Source organism: Girardinichthys multiradiatus, chromosome 6 (assembly GCF_021462225.1).
Source record: "Girardinichthys multiradiatus isolate DD_20200921_A chromosome 6, DD_fGirMul_XY1, whole genome shotgun sequence".
Taxonomy (NCBI): Eukaryota; Metazoa; Chordata; class Actinopteri; order Cyprinodontiformes; family Goodeidae; genus Girardinichthys; species Girardinichthys multiradiatus.
The window spans coordinates 24,797,426-24,812,040 of record NC_061799.1 but is presented as its reverse complement, the minus strand read 5'-3'; the positions used below and the strand labels follow the sequence as shown (position 1 = coordinate 24,812,040).

General features: G+C 39.9%; 1 protein-coding gene across 3 annotated transcripts in view; it reads left to right on the top strand.

Annotated features, from left to right (window-relative positions):
- Positions 1-4,124: 4,124 nt before the first annotated feature.
- The window catches only part of LOC124870118 (oxysterol-binding protein-related protein 1-like), a 38,263-nt gene continuing 27,772 nt past the window's right edge, over positions 4,125-14,615 (top strand). Inside the window, exons 1-12 of one of the 3 annotated variants that reach the window (XM_047368636.1) lie at positions 4,125-4,461; positions 4,555-4,640; positions 4,722-4,796; positions 4,895-5,006; positions 5,117-5,202; positions 5,579-5,723; positions 5,844-5,911; positions 8,510-8,554; positions 12,330-12,403; positions 12,516-12,579; positions 12,717-12,818; positions 12,922-13,047. In XM_047368636.1, the coding sequence (XP_047224592.1) occupies positions 4,338-4,461; positions 4,555-4,640; positions 4,722-4,796; positions 4,895-5,006; positions 5,117-5,202; positions 5,579-5,723; positions 5,844-5,911; positions 8,510-8,554; positions 12,330-12,403; positions 12,516-12,579; positions 12,717-12,818; positions 12,922-13,047 (1,107 nt within the window). In that variant the 5' untranslated portion in view covers positions 4,125-4,337. The remainder of the gene's footprint in view (positions 4,462-4,554; positions 4,641-4,721; positions 4,797-4,894; positions 5,007-5,116; positions 5,203-5,578; positions 5,724-5,843; positions 5,912-8,509; positions 8,555-12,329; positions 12,404-12,515; positions 12,580-12,716; positions 12,819-12,921; positions 13,048-14,615) is intronic. The other 2 variants (XM_047368635.1, XM_047368637.1) reach the window with 2 other exon arrangements.

The following is a 14,615-nucleotide window of genomic DNA, read 5'->3' as shown; positions in this document are numbered from 1 at the left end:
GAAGGGGGTCTGTTTCCTCAGACATTTAGTTTGGTGTGCTTCTGACACTTGAAATGTGTGAATGAACACCATTGCAAGACAGAAATAGCTGTCTGAGGCCTTCAGAAAGATGACTTCTCTCAGATTCCCTCTTTGTTCTCTCCAGGTGGAAGTTTTCTCCCTGCTCCCGGATTGTTTCTGTTACTCCCTGTATGACAGTTTGCCCCTGGAAACCCCTTCATCTACAGCCGTCCACTGCAGCTCCTTAACTCTGCTTCAGCCTTTGCCTGCCCACTCTCTAACTCTCAAGATTCACCAGCCCAGACTTCCATCCATAAATTTGTTACCAGACTCACCATCAGAATCTCCACCCCACCTCACAGCATGCCTTTCGACCCGGAACAGTAAGTCGTGTATTTATCTCAAATCTTTCTATTTAAATCATGCCTCATCCAATCCCCCACTAACTGTCCCTCTCCCTTCCAGAAGCCGCAAGCCTCCCGAGACCTGAACCCAGTCCGTTCCAGTATCAGGTGCTTCTTTGGTGTTGCAATAAATAAATCTTTAACCTTTTCATCTGCCTCCAGCTTGTGTAGTTCTGCATGTGGTTCAGGAAGTTACTTCAGAATATGACGGCGTCCTAATTTTCCACAACTGTAAGAAACTGAATATGTTGCAGTGATTTATTCCAAGCTACTAAAGAACCCTTTAAAATGTTGCAAACTTCTAAGACTTTGGTGTTTCAAAATTATTCAAATATCTGAGAAAAGATTTGCATACCAATATAGAAACCAACTGAGGTTGCACAGTGGGACTTCAATTATGAGGTATAGACAGTGATAGTAAAGTGCTTTGAAAGATAAATATACAGTGGCAGCAGAGATGTGGAGTTTGCATGCATATTTTTCCAGGGTAGGTGAATGCTCCAGTTAGTGACACTCCTGAGGGGGCTTCGGGATCCTGGCTCATCTTCTTAGTTTGTCCATTGGTCTGAAGATGGAGACTGATGGAAGCATAACCTTAGTACTAAGAGATGAAAAGAACTTCCGACGCCTGTGAAATCTCCTAAGGGACGCAGTGAAGCAGGAAGACATGATGGATAAGGTTTGAGGTTTCTGTGGCAGAAAGAACTTCTACATGGGATGCAGATGAAAGATTTGACGACAAACACAATTGTTTAAGGAGGGCCATCACAAATAATGTAGGAGGGTTTGGCTCACCCATAGGTTCCAGGAGAAACTGGTTGTATACCTAATGAATTTCACTGGAGCAAACTGATCCAGAATGGATCTGCTTCTGTATGTAGTGCTTATTAAATTATATCCTGAATCTTCTGGGGGTGAGTTTTCCAGTGGTACATGAAGCAGCGTTTGGATGTTCCTTGTCAGAAGAGACCAAATGAGAAAGGGAATCAGGTGTGGCGATCTGGGAAAGCAAGTTATGTTGTTGCTGAATCTGGAGAAAACTATCACCAAAGAGACCTACATGGATTGAGGTGCTTAGCTGACTTCAGGTAAGAAAGGTTTTAATGATCAACCCCCTGAAACCACTGCCTTAATTTTACTATGAGCAACCAGACAAACAGTAACTAGCTTTCTAAAACATCATAATTTCACTTAGCAGAGGCAAGATGACAAGAGAAGAACCAGCAAGGTGCTTTTCCTCTGGACCTGTCATTTGGGACAAGATGGCACAAAGAATTGCATGCATCAATTTACAACAGAAAGTGAAACAGGGAACAGGTTGCACAAAAAATAAAGGTGTAGAAAGTGTTTCCAGTATGTTTCGGGTGTTTGAAAGTAGCTTCAGCCTTCCCATTACAGATGAATATTTTCTTATAGCCTTGAGACGTTCATAGAACAGCCCTCTGACTGTAATTAATTACTAATGGATCTTCAGTAGAAATTGGCAAAACCCATGAAGGGTTGTAACTGTCACATATGGGCCATTCAGTGGCTGCTGTGATCCTCTCTGGATCTGTCCTAGAGTCTGCCATCAAAAACGTAGTCAAGAAATGTTATAAATGTTTCTTTAAGCACATTCCAATCGTTAAGTACATTTATGGATTCATTGAAACTAGACAATTTGGATGGAGCCAGAGACACCTCAATAATGAACTGGAAGATATAGTCAAAAAAGGCATACCCGAATAATCAAACTTTTAAATCTTTTTATGCAAAATAATAGGCTAAAGGTGAAGGTTTAGGCTGGCAGAAAAGAATCACTTGATATGCTGAAGGTAGGTAAGAAATTTTCAACTCATCCAAATGTAGGTTTCACATAAAACAACACGAGACACAAGGTGAGTCCTAAACAGCATAACTCAAGAAAGCTTGATTACCAACATATAGTTGACCATCAAGCCTAGAGAGTGTGTTCCATGAGTGTTTTTAATGCAAGCAAGCTTGATGAGGATAATTGGTCTCAGGTGAGACTGATGCTCAGCAGGAGCAGCTCCACCCTCGCAGCAAGAGAGCGCAACGGGAACGGAAGAGAACGAAGAGACCAAGAGAAAAAACAAAACACACAACAACCCCAGGATCGTAACAATGTTTTCTTCTCAAATAAATATAAAAATAAGGATGAACTAATATTCACCACAGTGTTGCATATTTCATATAAAGTCAAATTCAATTAGTTTGAATATTATTGAAAAGTTCATTTATTTCCGTAACTTAATTCACTAAGTAAAACAGGTTTCCCAGCCTTTATTTCTGTTAATTATAATGATTATCCACTGACAGCTAATGAAAACATGAAAACTAAGATTAAAATATTACATAAGGTCAAGAAAAAAACTTTTTAAATACAGAAATGTGGGCTTAATGAATAACATGATTAATACCTGCATAAAGTTTATTTTCAAAAAGTACGTTTAATCTGAAAACTATACCCAGCAGACTGCATATTTAAATTTATTAAAAATTACTCTAAAATGATGCAATGCACTAGTTGCAAACATATAAAGGTGGAAGAGAATGTGACTATTTTTCATTTTAAGAATCTTCTACTGCCTTTCTCCTCTTTTTCACAGTACGTTGTGTCTAAAATCAACATTTATGATTATAACCTCTATTTACAGTAAACAGTGGATAAAATACTGCCAAAGAAAACTGTTATATTTTTCGAATAGAAATCTATATTTTGGCAGACTTACTACAAGAGCAAAGCAAATAAAAGTATATACACCAAAGAAAAATTTAGCTCACTGGTTGTAACTCACCAGTCCAACAAATGAAGTTTTATAAGGTGTTTTTATTTTATTTTTTATAAATGACAGCTCGTCTAATCTATTTATGTCTTGTTCATTTCCATTATTTGTCACTTTCTGTAACATGATCAACAGACAGCATTTCAACATGGAGGCTACAACTAGACCTCATTAAAATGTCACTCAACATTAAGTCTACATTTCTCCCTAATGCTTATGTGCCAAAAAGTAACAGAACATATTTTGTTTTTAGGGTGTTTTCAAAAACAGTGGGGGTTTTTTTGGAGATGGTTAGTGTAAAAATATTATTTCAGTTCTAAGCTGACTGTGACACAGAGATGATCAGGAGTCCAGATTCACTTAAAAACTGTGAAATACGACTCTTCACTTCAGATGCCAAATTTAGCAATTTTAGCCTCCAGTGGTGTATGACCTTGTTTTTTTTTTTTTTTTTTACAGTGCTCACAACATATCCAAATAAGTAAGAGAAAACTGATTACAGACAGCTGACAACAAATATGCTTTGTTTTCCCCACAGAGTGCATATTTTACACTGTAGGTTTTTTGAACATAAATTGTCCTCTGACATCATACTCTCTGTTTTCAAACAGTATTTAAAAAGGGAAAATAAACAACTTAATGATAAGTTAATAAATTATGTTTTACCTTATACATAATGATTGAACATATATCTATCTATCTAAAATCTATCAAGTCCTGAATTTTTCATAAATTTCAGAAAAAAAGTGTGTTAGATAAATAAGTCAAAATAACCGAAAAAATTAAGAAGTACTGAAATATTTGCTGCTTTGCGTAGCTGTGCTGTGCTTTGGGGGGGTCCGAGGTGGCCGACCATCATACTTGCCCGTGGTATCAGCTACTGTAGCAGCGCCCCAGTTTAGCAGCTGCGCGGTCACGTGACGGCGGTTTGTCAGCTGATGGAAGCGATCTAATTTCGCCTCGAAAGTTTTGTGCCTCCCAAGAAAGCTTCTTGCTGTAAAAGTCGATTGAGTTAGGTGTTCTTGCGTAAGTTTAAATAACAAGCTGGTAAAAATAATGGCTGAGTGAAACAGCGCCTAGTTTGTTTCGAGTCTCGGCAGTGCGTCAGTGATTAAGTTTGAGTTAACTCTCGCTGTGAAGTCCAGTAATGCAGGAAAACGCGCAAGAAGATCAATTTCTTCTTTATGTTAAAGAGGGGGATTGTCCTCTCATCCAGAAGATGCTTCATTCGAGGATAGAGAAAAACAACTCGTTTGACATTAATTACAGATGTAAGTGGGGGGGGGGGTGTTTTATTACAGCCATGACGTCAGATGTGCCTTGGAAAACCTCAAAGAAAACCTCAATTGTCCTGTTTCCTGCAGCCAGGTCTAACAGCACCTTAGGATGGACAGCCCTTCATCTGGCCTGTAGCTCTGGCCACAGGGATGTTGTGGAAGAGTTACTCAAGGTGATGTTAATGTAGAGTAGTCTGTATGCTGTATGGAGCACACTCAGCCATAGAAATGTACTACAATGGATGCATTTGCAGGCAGGGGTGGATGTGAATTTGCAAGACAACATGGGTGACACCCCTCTGCACAAAGCTGCACATGCAGGAAGGAAGGTATGAATACATTTATTAATCTTCCAATGAGAATACACACTGTTAAAAAGTGATAATCAGACTTTTTTTATTATTTTATTGCTCTCTTCACTCTGAAGGAGATTGTTCTGTTGCTGCTTCGGTATGATGCCCGTGCCAGTATGATCAATGGAACAGCTAGAATCCCCAAAGATGTCACAGAAGATGATGAAATCATTACCATGCTAGAGGGTATGAAATTGTAGTTTTATATATATATATATATATATATATATATGACTTTTCATTACAGAAGCTCAGCTGTTTTTGTTCTCAAGTGCTTCAGTGTTTGGTCTGTGCAGCTGCAGAGAGGAGGGAGACAAGACGTCGAGAGGAGAGGCTTCTGGAGGCTGCTAGGGAGGGGGATCTCTACACTCTGTCTAAATTGGTTAGCATCTGAACTATCTTAGAATTTTAGAAGAATAAATTGCTCATTAATTTGATCTTTCTTGCTTAAAACATTGTTATTTTTCAAACAGGTGTTGTTTTTTCTGATGTGAATTTCTGTTGATTTTATGCTGTTTTCTGGCACATAGTTTTATCTGATTTTGTGTCCATTGGCCGGTGTGCCTAAACCAAGATTATGTCTTCCAGTTAACCTTGCTTGGCTGAGTTATACTTTATCACCTTTATTTCTCCCTTCAGAATTTGTTTAAGACAATTATCCCAGTTCTGAATAGGTTTCCTTTGAAGATGAAATTGTAAAGACATGTCAGTTTTTGTTTTGAATTTTTCACTTTCTTCTTTTATCTTCTAATTTTAAGCTTAGTGCCAAGGAGGCTCCTGATATCCACTGCAGGGATTCAGTTGGAAATACGCCTTTACACTGTTCAGCCTACAGAGGGCAGAAGCACTGCATTGTAAAGCTGCTAAAGTTCGGAGCCAACCCAAATGTCAGGAACAGTAACGGTACTGGGCTAATCTTGTTTTCAGGATTATTGGTGGGAGTAGTTAAGTCTTCTTAAACATTATTTAGTAATTTTTGAAGAAGCTGTTCATAATTTCTTTATATTGCTGGTGATGTTGCAGATCAGACTGCACTGGACTTGGTTCAAACTGATGAACTCAAACAGATGATGGAAACCTATCAGGAAAAGGTGGGATCAAACAGTTTTTGACCTCACGTCAACGCAACTGATCAAAGTTGCTTCTCCAAAATGAATTTCATTTAATTTTATATCCACCCTGGACCATGACCATGAAGTCATGTTTGTAGTACACCACAAGTCATGTACGGAACATGCCAAACATTTGATGGATGTTCTGGTCAGATGAGAGCAAAATTTGAACTTTCTGGCCTATTTGTAAAATGCTTGGCAAAAAAACTAAAAGTGCACATCACCCTGAACACATCATTCCCACAGTAAAACATGGTGAGCCGTTGTTTCTAGAAGATTAGGGCACACCACATTCTTCAGATTTTCTGTTTAAAAAAAACAAATATCCCTTGAGGACCACGGACTGTTTTTCTCCGTTTTGAGACTTATGCACTGTTTTGTGTTGGTCTGTCACAATGATTTGCATGGAAGTTTGTGGTTGCAATGTAGCAAAATGTGCAACAATTCAAGACATCTGAATAATTTTGCATGGCACACTATGCCAGTCTGTTCAACTACAGTTGTATATATGCTGTTTAGTAAAGATTAGTTGACCAATTAATATGTACATTGGTGCTTTTATTATATTGAGTATCCTATTACCTCTCATGTTGCACCATAAGTTGTGTTTCTGGTTGTAACAACTGAAATGTTTTGCGTGCAACTATTTTTCTCTTTTAAAAGCCTAGTTTGTAGCCTTTGTTCTGTTTTCCAAAGAATTCATTTTTTGCCCTGTGATATTTCTTCCCCACATGAGTGCGGATGCACGTTATCTACAGGTCCTTAGCATATTGTGATAAAGTTCATTATTTTCCATAATGTCATGATGAAAATTTAACATTCATATATTTTAGATTCATTGCACACTAACTGAAATATTTCAGGTCTTTTATTGTCTTAATACAAATGATTTTGGCATACAGCTCATGAAAACCCAAAATTCCTATCTCACAAAATTAGCATATTTCATCCGACCAATAAAAGAAAAGTGTTTTTAATACAAAAAACGTCAACCTTCAAATAATCATGTACAGTTATACACTCAATACTTGGTCAGGAATCCTTTTGCAGAAATGACTGCTTCAATGCGGCGTGGCATGGAGGCAATCAGCCTGTGGCACTGAGGTCTTATGGAGGCCCAGGATGCTTCGATAGCGGCCTTTAGCTCATCCAGAGTGTTGGGTCTTGAGTCTCTCAACGTTCTCTTCACAATATCCCACAGATTCTCTATGGGGTTCAGGTCAGGAGAGTTGGCAGGCCAATTGAGCACAGTGATACCATGGTCAGTAAACCATTTACCAGTGGTTTTGGCACTGTGAGCAGGTGCCAGGTCGTGCTGAAAAATGAAATCTTCATCCCCATAAAGCTTTTCAGCAGATGGAAGCATGAAGTGCTCCAAAATCTCCTGATAGCTAGCTGCATTGACCCTGCCCTTGATAAAACACAGTGGACCAACACCAGCAGCTGACACGGCACCCCAGACCATCACTGACTGTGGGTACTTGACACTGGACTTCTGGCATTTTGGCATTTCCTTCTCCTCAGTCTTCCTCCAGACTCTGGCACCTTGATTTCCGAATGACATGCAGAATTTGCTTTCATCCGAAAATAGTACTTTGGACCACTGAGCAACAGTCCAGTGCTGCTTCTCTGTAGCCCAGGTCAGGCACTTCTGCCGCTGTTTCTGGTTCAAAAGTGGCTTGACCTGGGGAATGCTGGCACCTGTAGCCCATTTCCTGCACACGCCTGTGCACGGTGGCTCTGGATGTTTCTACTCCAGACTCAGTCCACTGCTTCCGCAGGTCCCCCAAGGTCTGGAATCGGCCCTTCTCCACAATCTTCCTCAGGGTCCGGTCACCTCTTCTCGTTGTGCAGCGTTTTCTGCCACACGTTTTCCTTCCCACAGACTTCCCACTGAGGTGCCTTGATACAGCACTCTGGGAACAGCCTATTCGTTCAGAAATTTCTTTCTGTGTCTTACCCTCTTGCTTGAGGGTGTCAATAGTGGCCTTCTGGACAGCAGTCAGGTCAGCAGTCTTACCCATGATTGGGGTTTTGAGTGATGAACCAGGCTGGGAGTTTTAAGTGCCTCAGGAAACGTTTGCAGGTGTTTAGAGTTAACTCGTTGATTCAGATGATTAGGTTCATAGCTCGTTTAGAGACCCTTTTAATGATATGCTAATTTTGTGAGATAGGAATTTTGGGTTTTCATGAGCTGTATGCCAAAATCATCCGTATTAAGACAATAAAAGACCTGAAATATTTCAGTTAGTGTGCAATGAATCTAAAATATATGAATGTTAAATTTTCATCATTACATTATGGAAAATAATGAACTTTATCACAATATGCTAATATTTTGAGAAGGACCTGTATTTTTGTTGGTTCTCTTGGGCTCTGACTATGCAGAAAAGTCTTACAACTTGGCAGTCTCTGCTCTGGGCTGGATGTCTGATAAACCTGGCACAGCTTCAGTAATAAGGTTTTGTATAGTAACAGTGCTAAAAGAACAATGCTACACACAGAGCTGTTGAGTTATATAAAAATATGTCAATAATAGCTCCATCTGTTACCCATTTAGAGTATTTTGTTTTTCAGGATGTGGCCAGTGGGGTGCAGAAGGTTGAGGGCCCTCTTTGGAAGGTACACAGATGTCAAAGGGAATTCTCATATGCTCTCCTCATTTAGTCTGTGATGTGCACATATTTGGTGGTATACACTGATCAGCCACAACAAATACATGTAAAAACAGCTGCCTGATATTGTGGTGGTACACCTGAAGTTGTCAAAACAGCCCTTAACCTAGTTGACACTAGGTTAAGGGCTTACAGCTAAGAAAATGTCACATTTAATGGGTTAAATCTAATTTTATCACAAAAACTGTTTTCTTTCATTTATATCTGTTTACTTTTCACAATTTATGTATAAATGTAGGATTAGAATTTAGTATAGCCGTTTGGGTTTTAAATGTAGTATATGTTTGTATTTACATTTGAACCCAGATGTTTACAAACACTGTGCAACAATTTTCTTCTCACAGTCTGACAAATCAGAAAAAAGTTATAGTGTTTTCAGTCATTTAGCATTCCCATGATGTTTTTTACTTTCTTCGAACTGGGAAGTTCACAAACACTAAATTATTGTTCATTTGAACAGTTTGGGAAAATCCAGAGGATGACAATGTCACTTAATAAGCTGTTGGTATTTTAATCCACGACATCTAAGGTAATTACAGGTACAGTGGGGAGAACAAGTATTTGATACACTGCAGATTTTGCAGGTTTTCCCACTTGCAAGGCATGTAGAAGTCTTTCATTTTTATAATTTTTATCATTCTTCATCTGTGAGTGACGAAATCTCAAACAAAAGTCCAGAAAATCACATTGTGTGATTTTTAAGTAATTAATTAGCATTTCATTGCATCACATAAGTATTTGATCACATAACAACCAGTAAGAATCACGGCTCTCACAGGCCTGTTAGTTCTTCTTTAAGAAGCCCTCCTATTCTCCACTCATTACCTGTATTAACTGCACCTGTTTGAAGTCGTTATCTGTATAAAAGACACCTGTTCACACACTCATTCAAACAAACTCCAACCTCTCCACAACTGCCAAGACCAGAGAGCTGTGTAAGAACATCAGGGATAAAATAGTAGACCTGCACAAGCCTGGGATGAGCTACAGGAAAATAGCCAAGCAGCTTGGTGAGAAGGCAACAACTGTTGGCGCAATTATAGGAAAATGAAAGAAGTTCAAGATGACGGTCAATCTCCCTCGGTCTGGGGCTCCATGCAAGATCTCACCTCGTGGAGCATCAATGATCACGAGGAAGGTGAGGGATCAGCCCAGAACTACATGGCAGGACCTAGTCAATGACCTGAAGAGAGCCGGGACCACAGTCTAAAAGAAGACCATTAGTAACACACTACGCCGCCATGGATTAAAATCCTGCAGCGCTCGCAATGTCACCCTGCTCAAGTCAGCGCATGTCCAGGTTTGTCTGAAGTTTGCCAATATTCATAAAAACGATTCAGAGGAGGAATGGGAGAAGTTCCTTTGGTCTGATGAGACGAAAATAAAGCTTTTTGGTCTAAACTCCACTCGATGAGTTTGGAGGAAGAAGAAGGATGAGTACAACCCAAAGAACACCATCTCTTCTGTGAAGCATGGAGGTGGAAACATCATTCTTTGAGGATGGTTTTCTGCAAAGGGGACTGGACGACTGCACTGTATTGAGGGGAGGATGGATGGGGCCACGTATCGGGATATATTGGCCAACAACCTCCTTCCCTCAGTAAGGGCATTGAAGATGGGTCGTGGCTGGGTCCTCCAGCATGACAACGACCTGAAACACACAGCCAGGGCAACTAAGGAGTGGCTCCGTAGGAAGCATCTCAAGGTTCTGGAGTGGCCTAGCCAGTCTCCAGACCTGGACCCAATCGCAAATCTTTGGACGGAGCTGAAAGTCCGTATTGCCCAGCGACAGCCCCGAAACCTGAAGGATCTGGAGAAGGAAGTTCTGTATGGAGGAGTGGTCCAAAATCCCTGCTGCAGTGTGTGCAGACCTCGTCGAGAACTACAGAAAGCATTTGATATCTGTAAGGGCAAACAAATGTTTCTGTACCAAATTTTGAGTTTTGTTTTTCTGATGTATCAAATACTTATGTCATGCAATAACCTGCAAATTCATTACTTAAAAATCACACAATGATTTTTCTGGATTTCTGTTTTAGATTCCGTCACTCACAGTTGAAGATCACCTATGATAAAAATGAAAGACTTCTACATGCTTTGCTAATGGGAAAACCTGCAAAACTGACAGTGTATCCAATACTTGCTCTCCCCACTGCATACTGCTTCCTTGTGTATCACAATGTTAAATTCAAAAGAGATCAGACAAGTTATTAGGAAGGGGTTTTGGACTTCAACAAGGCTCAAAAAGTTAAAATTATTAAATTCAAGTATAAACAGCACAGGAGTGTTCAGCCATCTCACAGTTCATTAAGGAACCGGTTCTATATCCAAAAGATTAATGACTTTTGGTGCAAAAATGTGCACATCAACCCCAGAACAGAATCAGACGACATTGTGACAACGCTGGCTCAGAGAGGTAGAAGTCAATACTCCAAAAGCAATATTGATTACAGTTTGCAAATGCGCTCGGGAACAAAGACCCTAATTTTTGGAAACATGTTCTGTGGTCTGAAAACTAAAAGCAAAGTTTTTGGCCGAAATGACCAACGTTGCATTTAGAGGAAAAAAGGGTGAAACTTTCAAGCCTGAGAACACTGTGCCAACTGTGAGGTGCATCAGTGAAAGCATCAAGCTATGTGGATGTTTTGCTGCAGGAGGACTGGTGCCCACAAACAAAAGGTGTCATCAAGAGGAAAGAACAATATGTGGAAATATTGAATCAACATTTCAAGACATCAGTTAGGAAGTTAAAATTTTGGCACAAATAGGTCTTCTGAATGGACAACTAGTTGGAGCATACCAACAAATTTGTTGTAAAGTGGCTTAAGTTTTGGAGTGGCTATCTGAAAGACCTAATGTCAGTCCTGTTGAATTTGTTGACAGAGCTGAAAAGGTGTGTGTAAGCGAGCAAACCATAGTGAGAAGCTTGTGGAAGGAAACCAAGAAGTTTGACCCAAGCTATACAGTTCAATAGGCAATTCTACCAAATACTAATTCAATGTTTGTAAACTTTGCTTCTCCAAAGTTTTTTTTTTTGTAAATTTAAATAAATGTAAAAAAACAATCAATCCTCCTGTCATTTATTATATAAAAAAAACAAGAGGAAAAACAAAATCATGGTCTTTCTGTACAATGTAAAGATACCGTGTATGTTTCTACAGGAAATGCTCTTTTAACTGGTTCTTAAGTAAGAGGTAGTAAAAAAAATTACATCAATATTTCAGCATAAATAGTTTTATATGAATCATAACAGGAATATTTGACAAAGTTCCCTTTAGAAATTAGGATGGTAGGACCTCAACCTGGACAATGTGTTGAATTGTTAGCCCCCATGACATCCCCTTCCCAAAAATGGGTATTTATATTAGTGCTTTCTGGGCTGTTGATGGCAAACTGACATCTAAATGGATTCAGCTTGTTCATCTCAATGAGACTTCATCAGGTTGAAATTTAGGGATTTCAGACATTTGTTGCCTTCTGCTGGTCATACGTTCTGATGAGTATTTGGATTGTGGTTTGGTGGTCTAAGTCCTTGTCTTTCTAGGTTCTTGTCAGGACTTTCTTTGTCTATGAGGACGAATACAGTTTTATTGAATTGAACTGAAAAAGAACTTTAAATCAGTTAAATTCAATAAACTTTATTTGTCCCTAAGGGGCCATTTAATTAAATTTATGTGCTTGCAATTGAACGCTGGACTTATCTGTTGTTTTGTCTTTTACAGAGTTCATGTTTTCTTGGGTGGCGATCTCACTGGGTGGTAATTGAGAATGGAACAATCTCCTGGTATCCCAGGCAGTAAGGTTGCTTACTTTGAAGCCTATATCTTAAACTGATGAATTAAAGTAATATTTATCTGTAAATCTATAAAGAATGATATAAATCGGTCTTGTATTTCTTCTGATTTTAGAGCTGATGCAAGTGCTGGAGTTAGAAAACAGGGATGTAAATCTCTTTCCCAAGCCTATTACATGGTGAGTAGCAGAGGTTAGATGCTTGTTGTCCTCGTTCATGACCATACAAGCATGCCCATGTAATACATGCTTCACTTGTAATCACACTCTGCCTGCAACATTATGATATTTGACTTTTATGTGTTTTGTTATTCAAGGTAAAACCCTGGGATCACTGCTTCTTCATGCTCAAGTGCTTTGATGACACTGTGCATAATTTCAAGGTGCCTCCAAAGATGGACTCCATGGCAACAAGGAAGGCAAGATAAAACATTGTCTTTATTGCTGCAGTGCTACTGCTTCTGCAAACATAGCTGCATGAACAGACTAATGGTTTAATATTAATGGGATTTGCTTGCGCAGAGATGGCTGGATGCTTTGGAGGAGCACGCGTCCTACAGCACTCGTCACTTCAGCCAAGGCCAGATTACTTCAGATGCAGGTAGTAATGGTGATGTGGAATTGGGGAACCTAACGCAAGCAGTTCAGGTAAGTTAAATGTTTAGCTACAGGTCTGTTTGTCATTTAGGATGCTAAATGTTTTGTATTAAATTTGTTTCATTGTAAATTTGATTATTAGGTATTATTTTTGCACTTTTGAGCATACAGGTCCTTCTCAAAATATTAGCATATTGTGATAAAGTTCATTATTTTCCATAATATCATGATGAAAATTGAACATTCATATATTTTAGATTCATTGCACACTAACTGAAATATTTCAGGTCTTTTATTGTCTTAATACGGATGATTTCGGCATACAGCTCATGAAAACCCAAAATTCCTATCTCACAAAATTAGCATATCATTAAAAGGGTCTCTAAACGAGCTATGAACCTAATCATCTGAATCAACGAGTTAACTCTAAACACCTGCAAAAGATTCCTGAGGCCTTTAAAACTCCCAGCCTGGTTCATCACTCAAAACCCCAATCATGGGTAAGACTGCCGACCTGACTGCTGTCCAGAAGGCCACTATTGACACCCTCAAGCAAGAGGGTAAGACACAGAAAGAAATTTCTGAACGAATAGGCTGTTCCCAGAGTGCTGTATCAAGGCACCTCAGTTGGAAGTCTGTGGGAAGGAAAAAGTGTGGCAGAAAATGCTGCACAACGAGAAGAGGTGACCGGACCCTGAGGAAGATTGTGGAGAAGGGCCGATTCCAGACCTTGGGGGACCTGCGGAAGCAGTGGACTGAGTCTGGAGTAGAAACATCCAGAGCCACCGTGCACGGGCGTGTGCAGGAAATGGGCTACAGGTGCCGCATTCCCCAGGTCAAGCCAGTTTTGAACCAGAAACAGCGGCAGAAGCGCCTGACCTGAGCTACAGAGAAGCAGCACTGGACTGTTGCTCAGTGGTCCAAAGTACTTTTTTCGGATGAAAGCAAATTCTGCATGTCATTCGGAAATCAAGGTGCCAGAGTCTGGAGGGAGACTGGGGAGAAGGAAATGCCAAAATGCCAGAAGTCCAGTGTCAAGTACCCACAGTCAGTGATGGTCTGGGGTGCCGTGTCAGCTGCTGGTGTTGGTCCACTGTGTTTTTATCAAGGGAAGGGTCAATGCAGCTAGCTATCAGGAGATTTTGGAGCACTTCATGCTTCCATCTGCTGAAATGTTTTATGGAGATGAAGATTTCATTTTTCAGCACGACCTGGCACCTGCTCACAGTGCCAAAACCACTGGTAAATGGTTTACTGACCATTGTATCACTGTGCTCAATTGGCCTGCCAACTCTCCTGACCTGAACCCCATAGAGAATCTGTGGGATATTGTGAAGAGAACGTTGAGAGACTCAAGACCCAACACTCTGGATGAGCTAAAGGCCGCTATCGAAGCATCCTGGGCCTCCATAAGACCTCAGCAGTGCCACAGGCTGATTGCCTCCATGCCACGCCGCATTGAAGCAGTCATTTCTGCAAAAGGATTCCCGACCAAGTATTGAGTGCATAACTGTACATGATTATTTGAAGGTTGACGTTTTTTGTATTAAAAACACTTTTCTTTTATTGGTCGGATGAAATATGCTAATTTTGTGAGATAGGAATTTTGAGTTTTCATG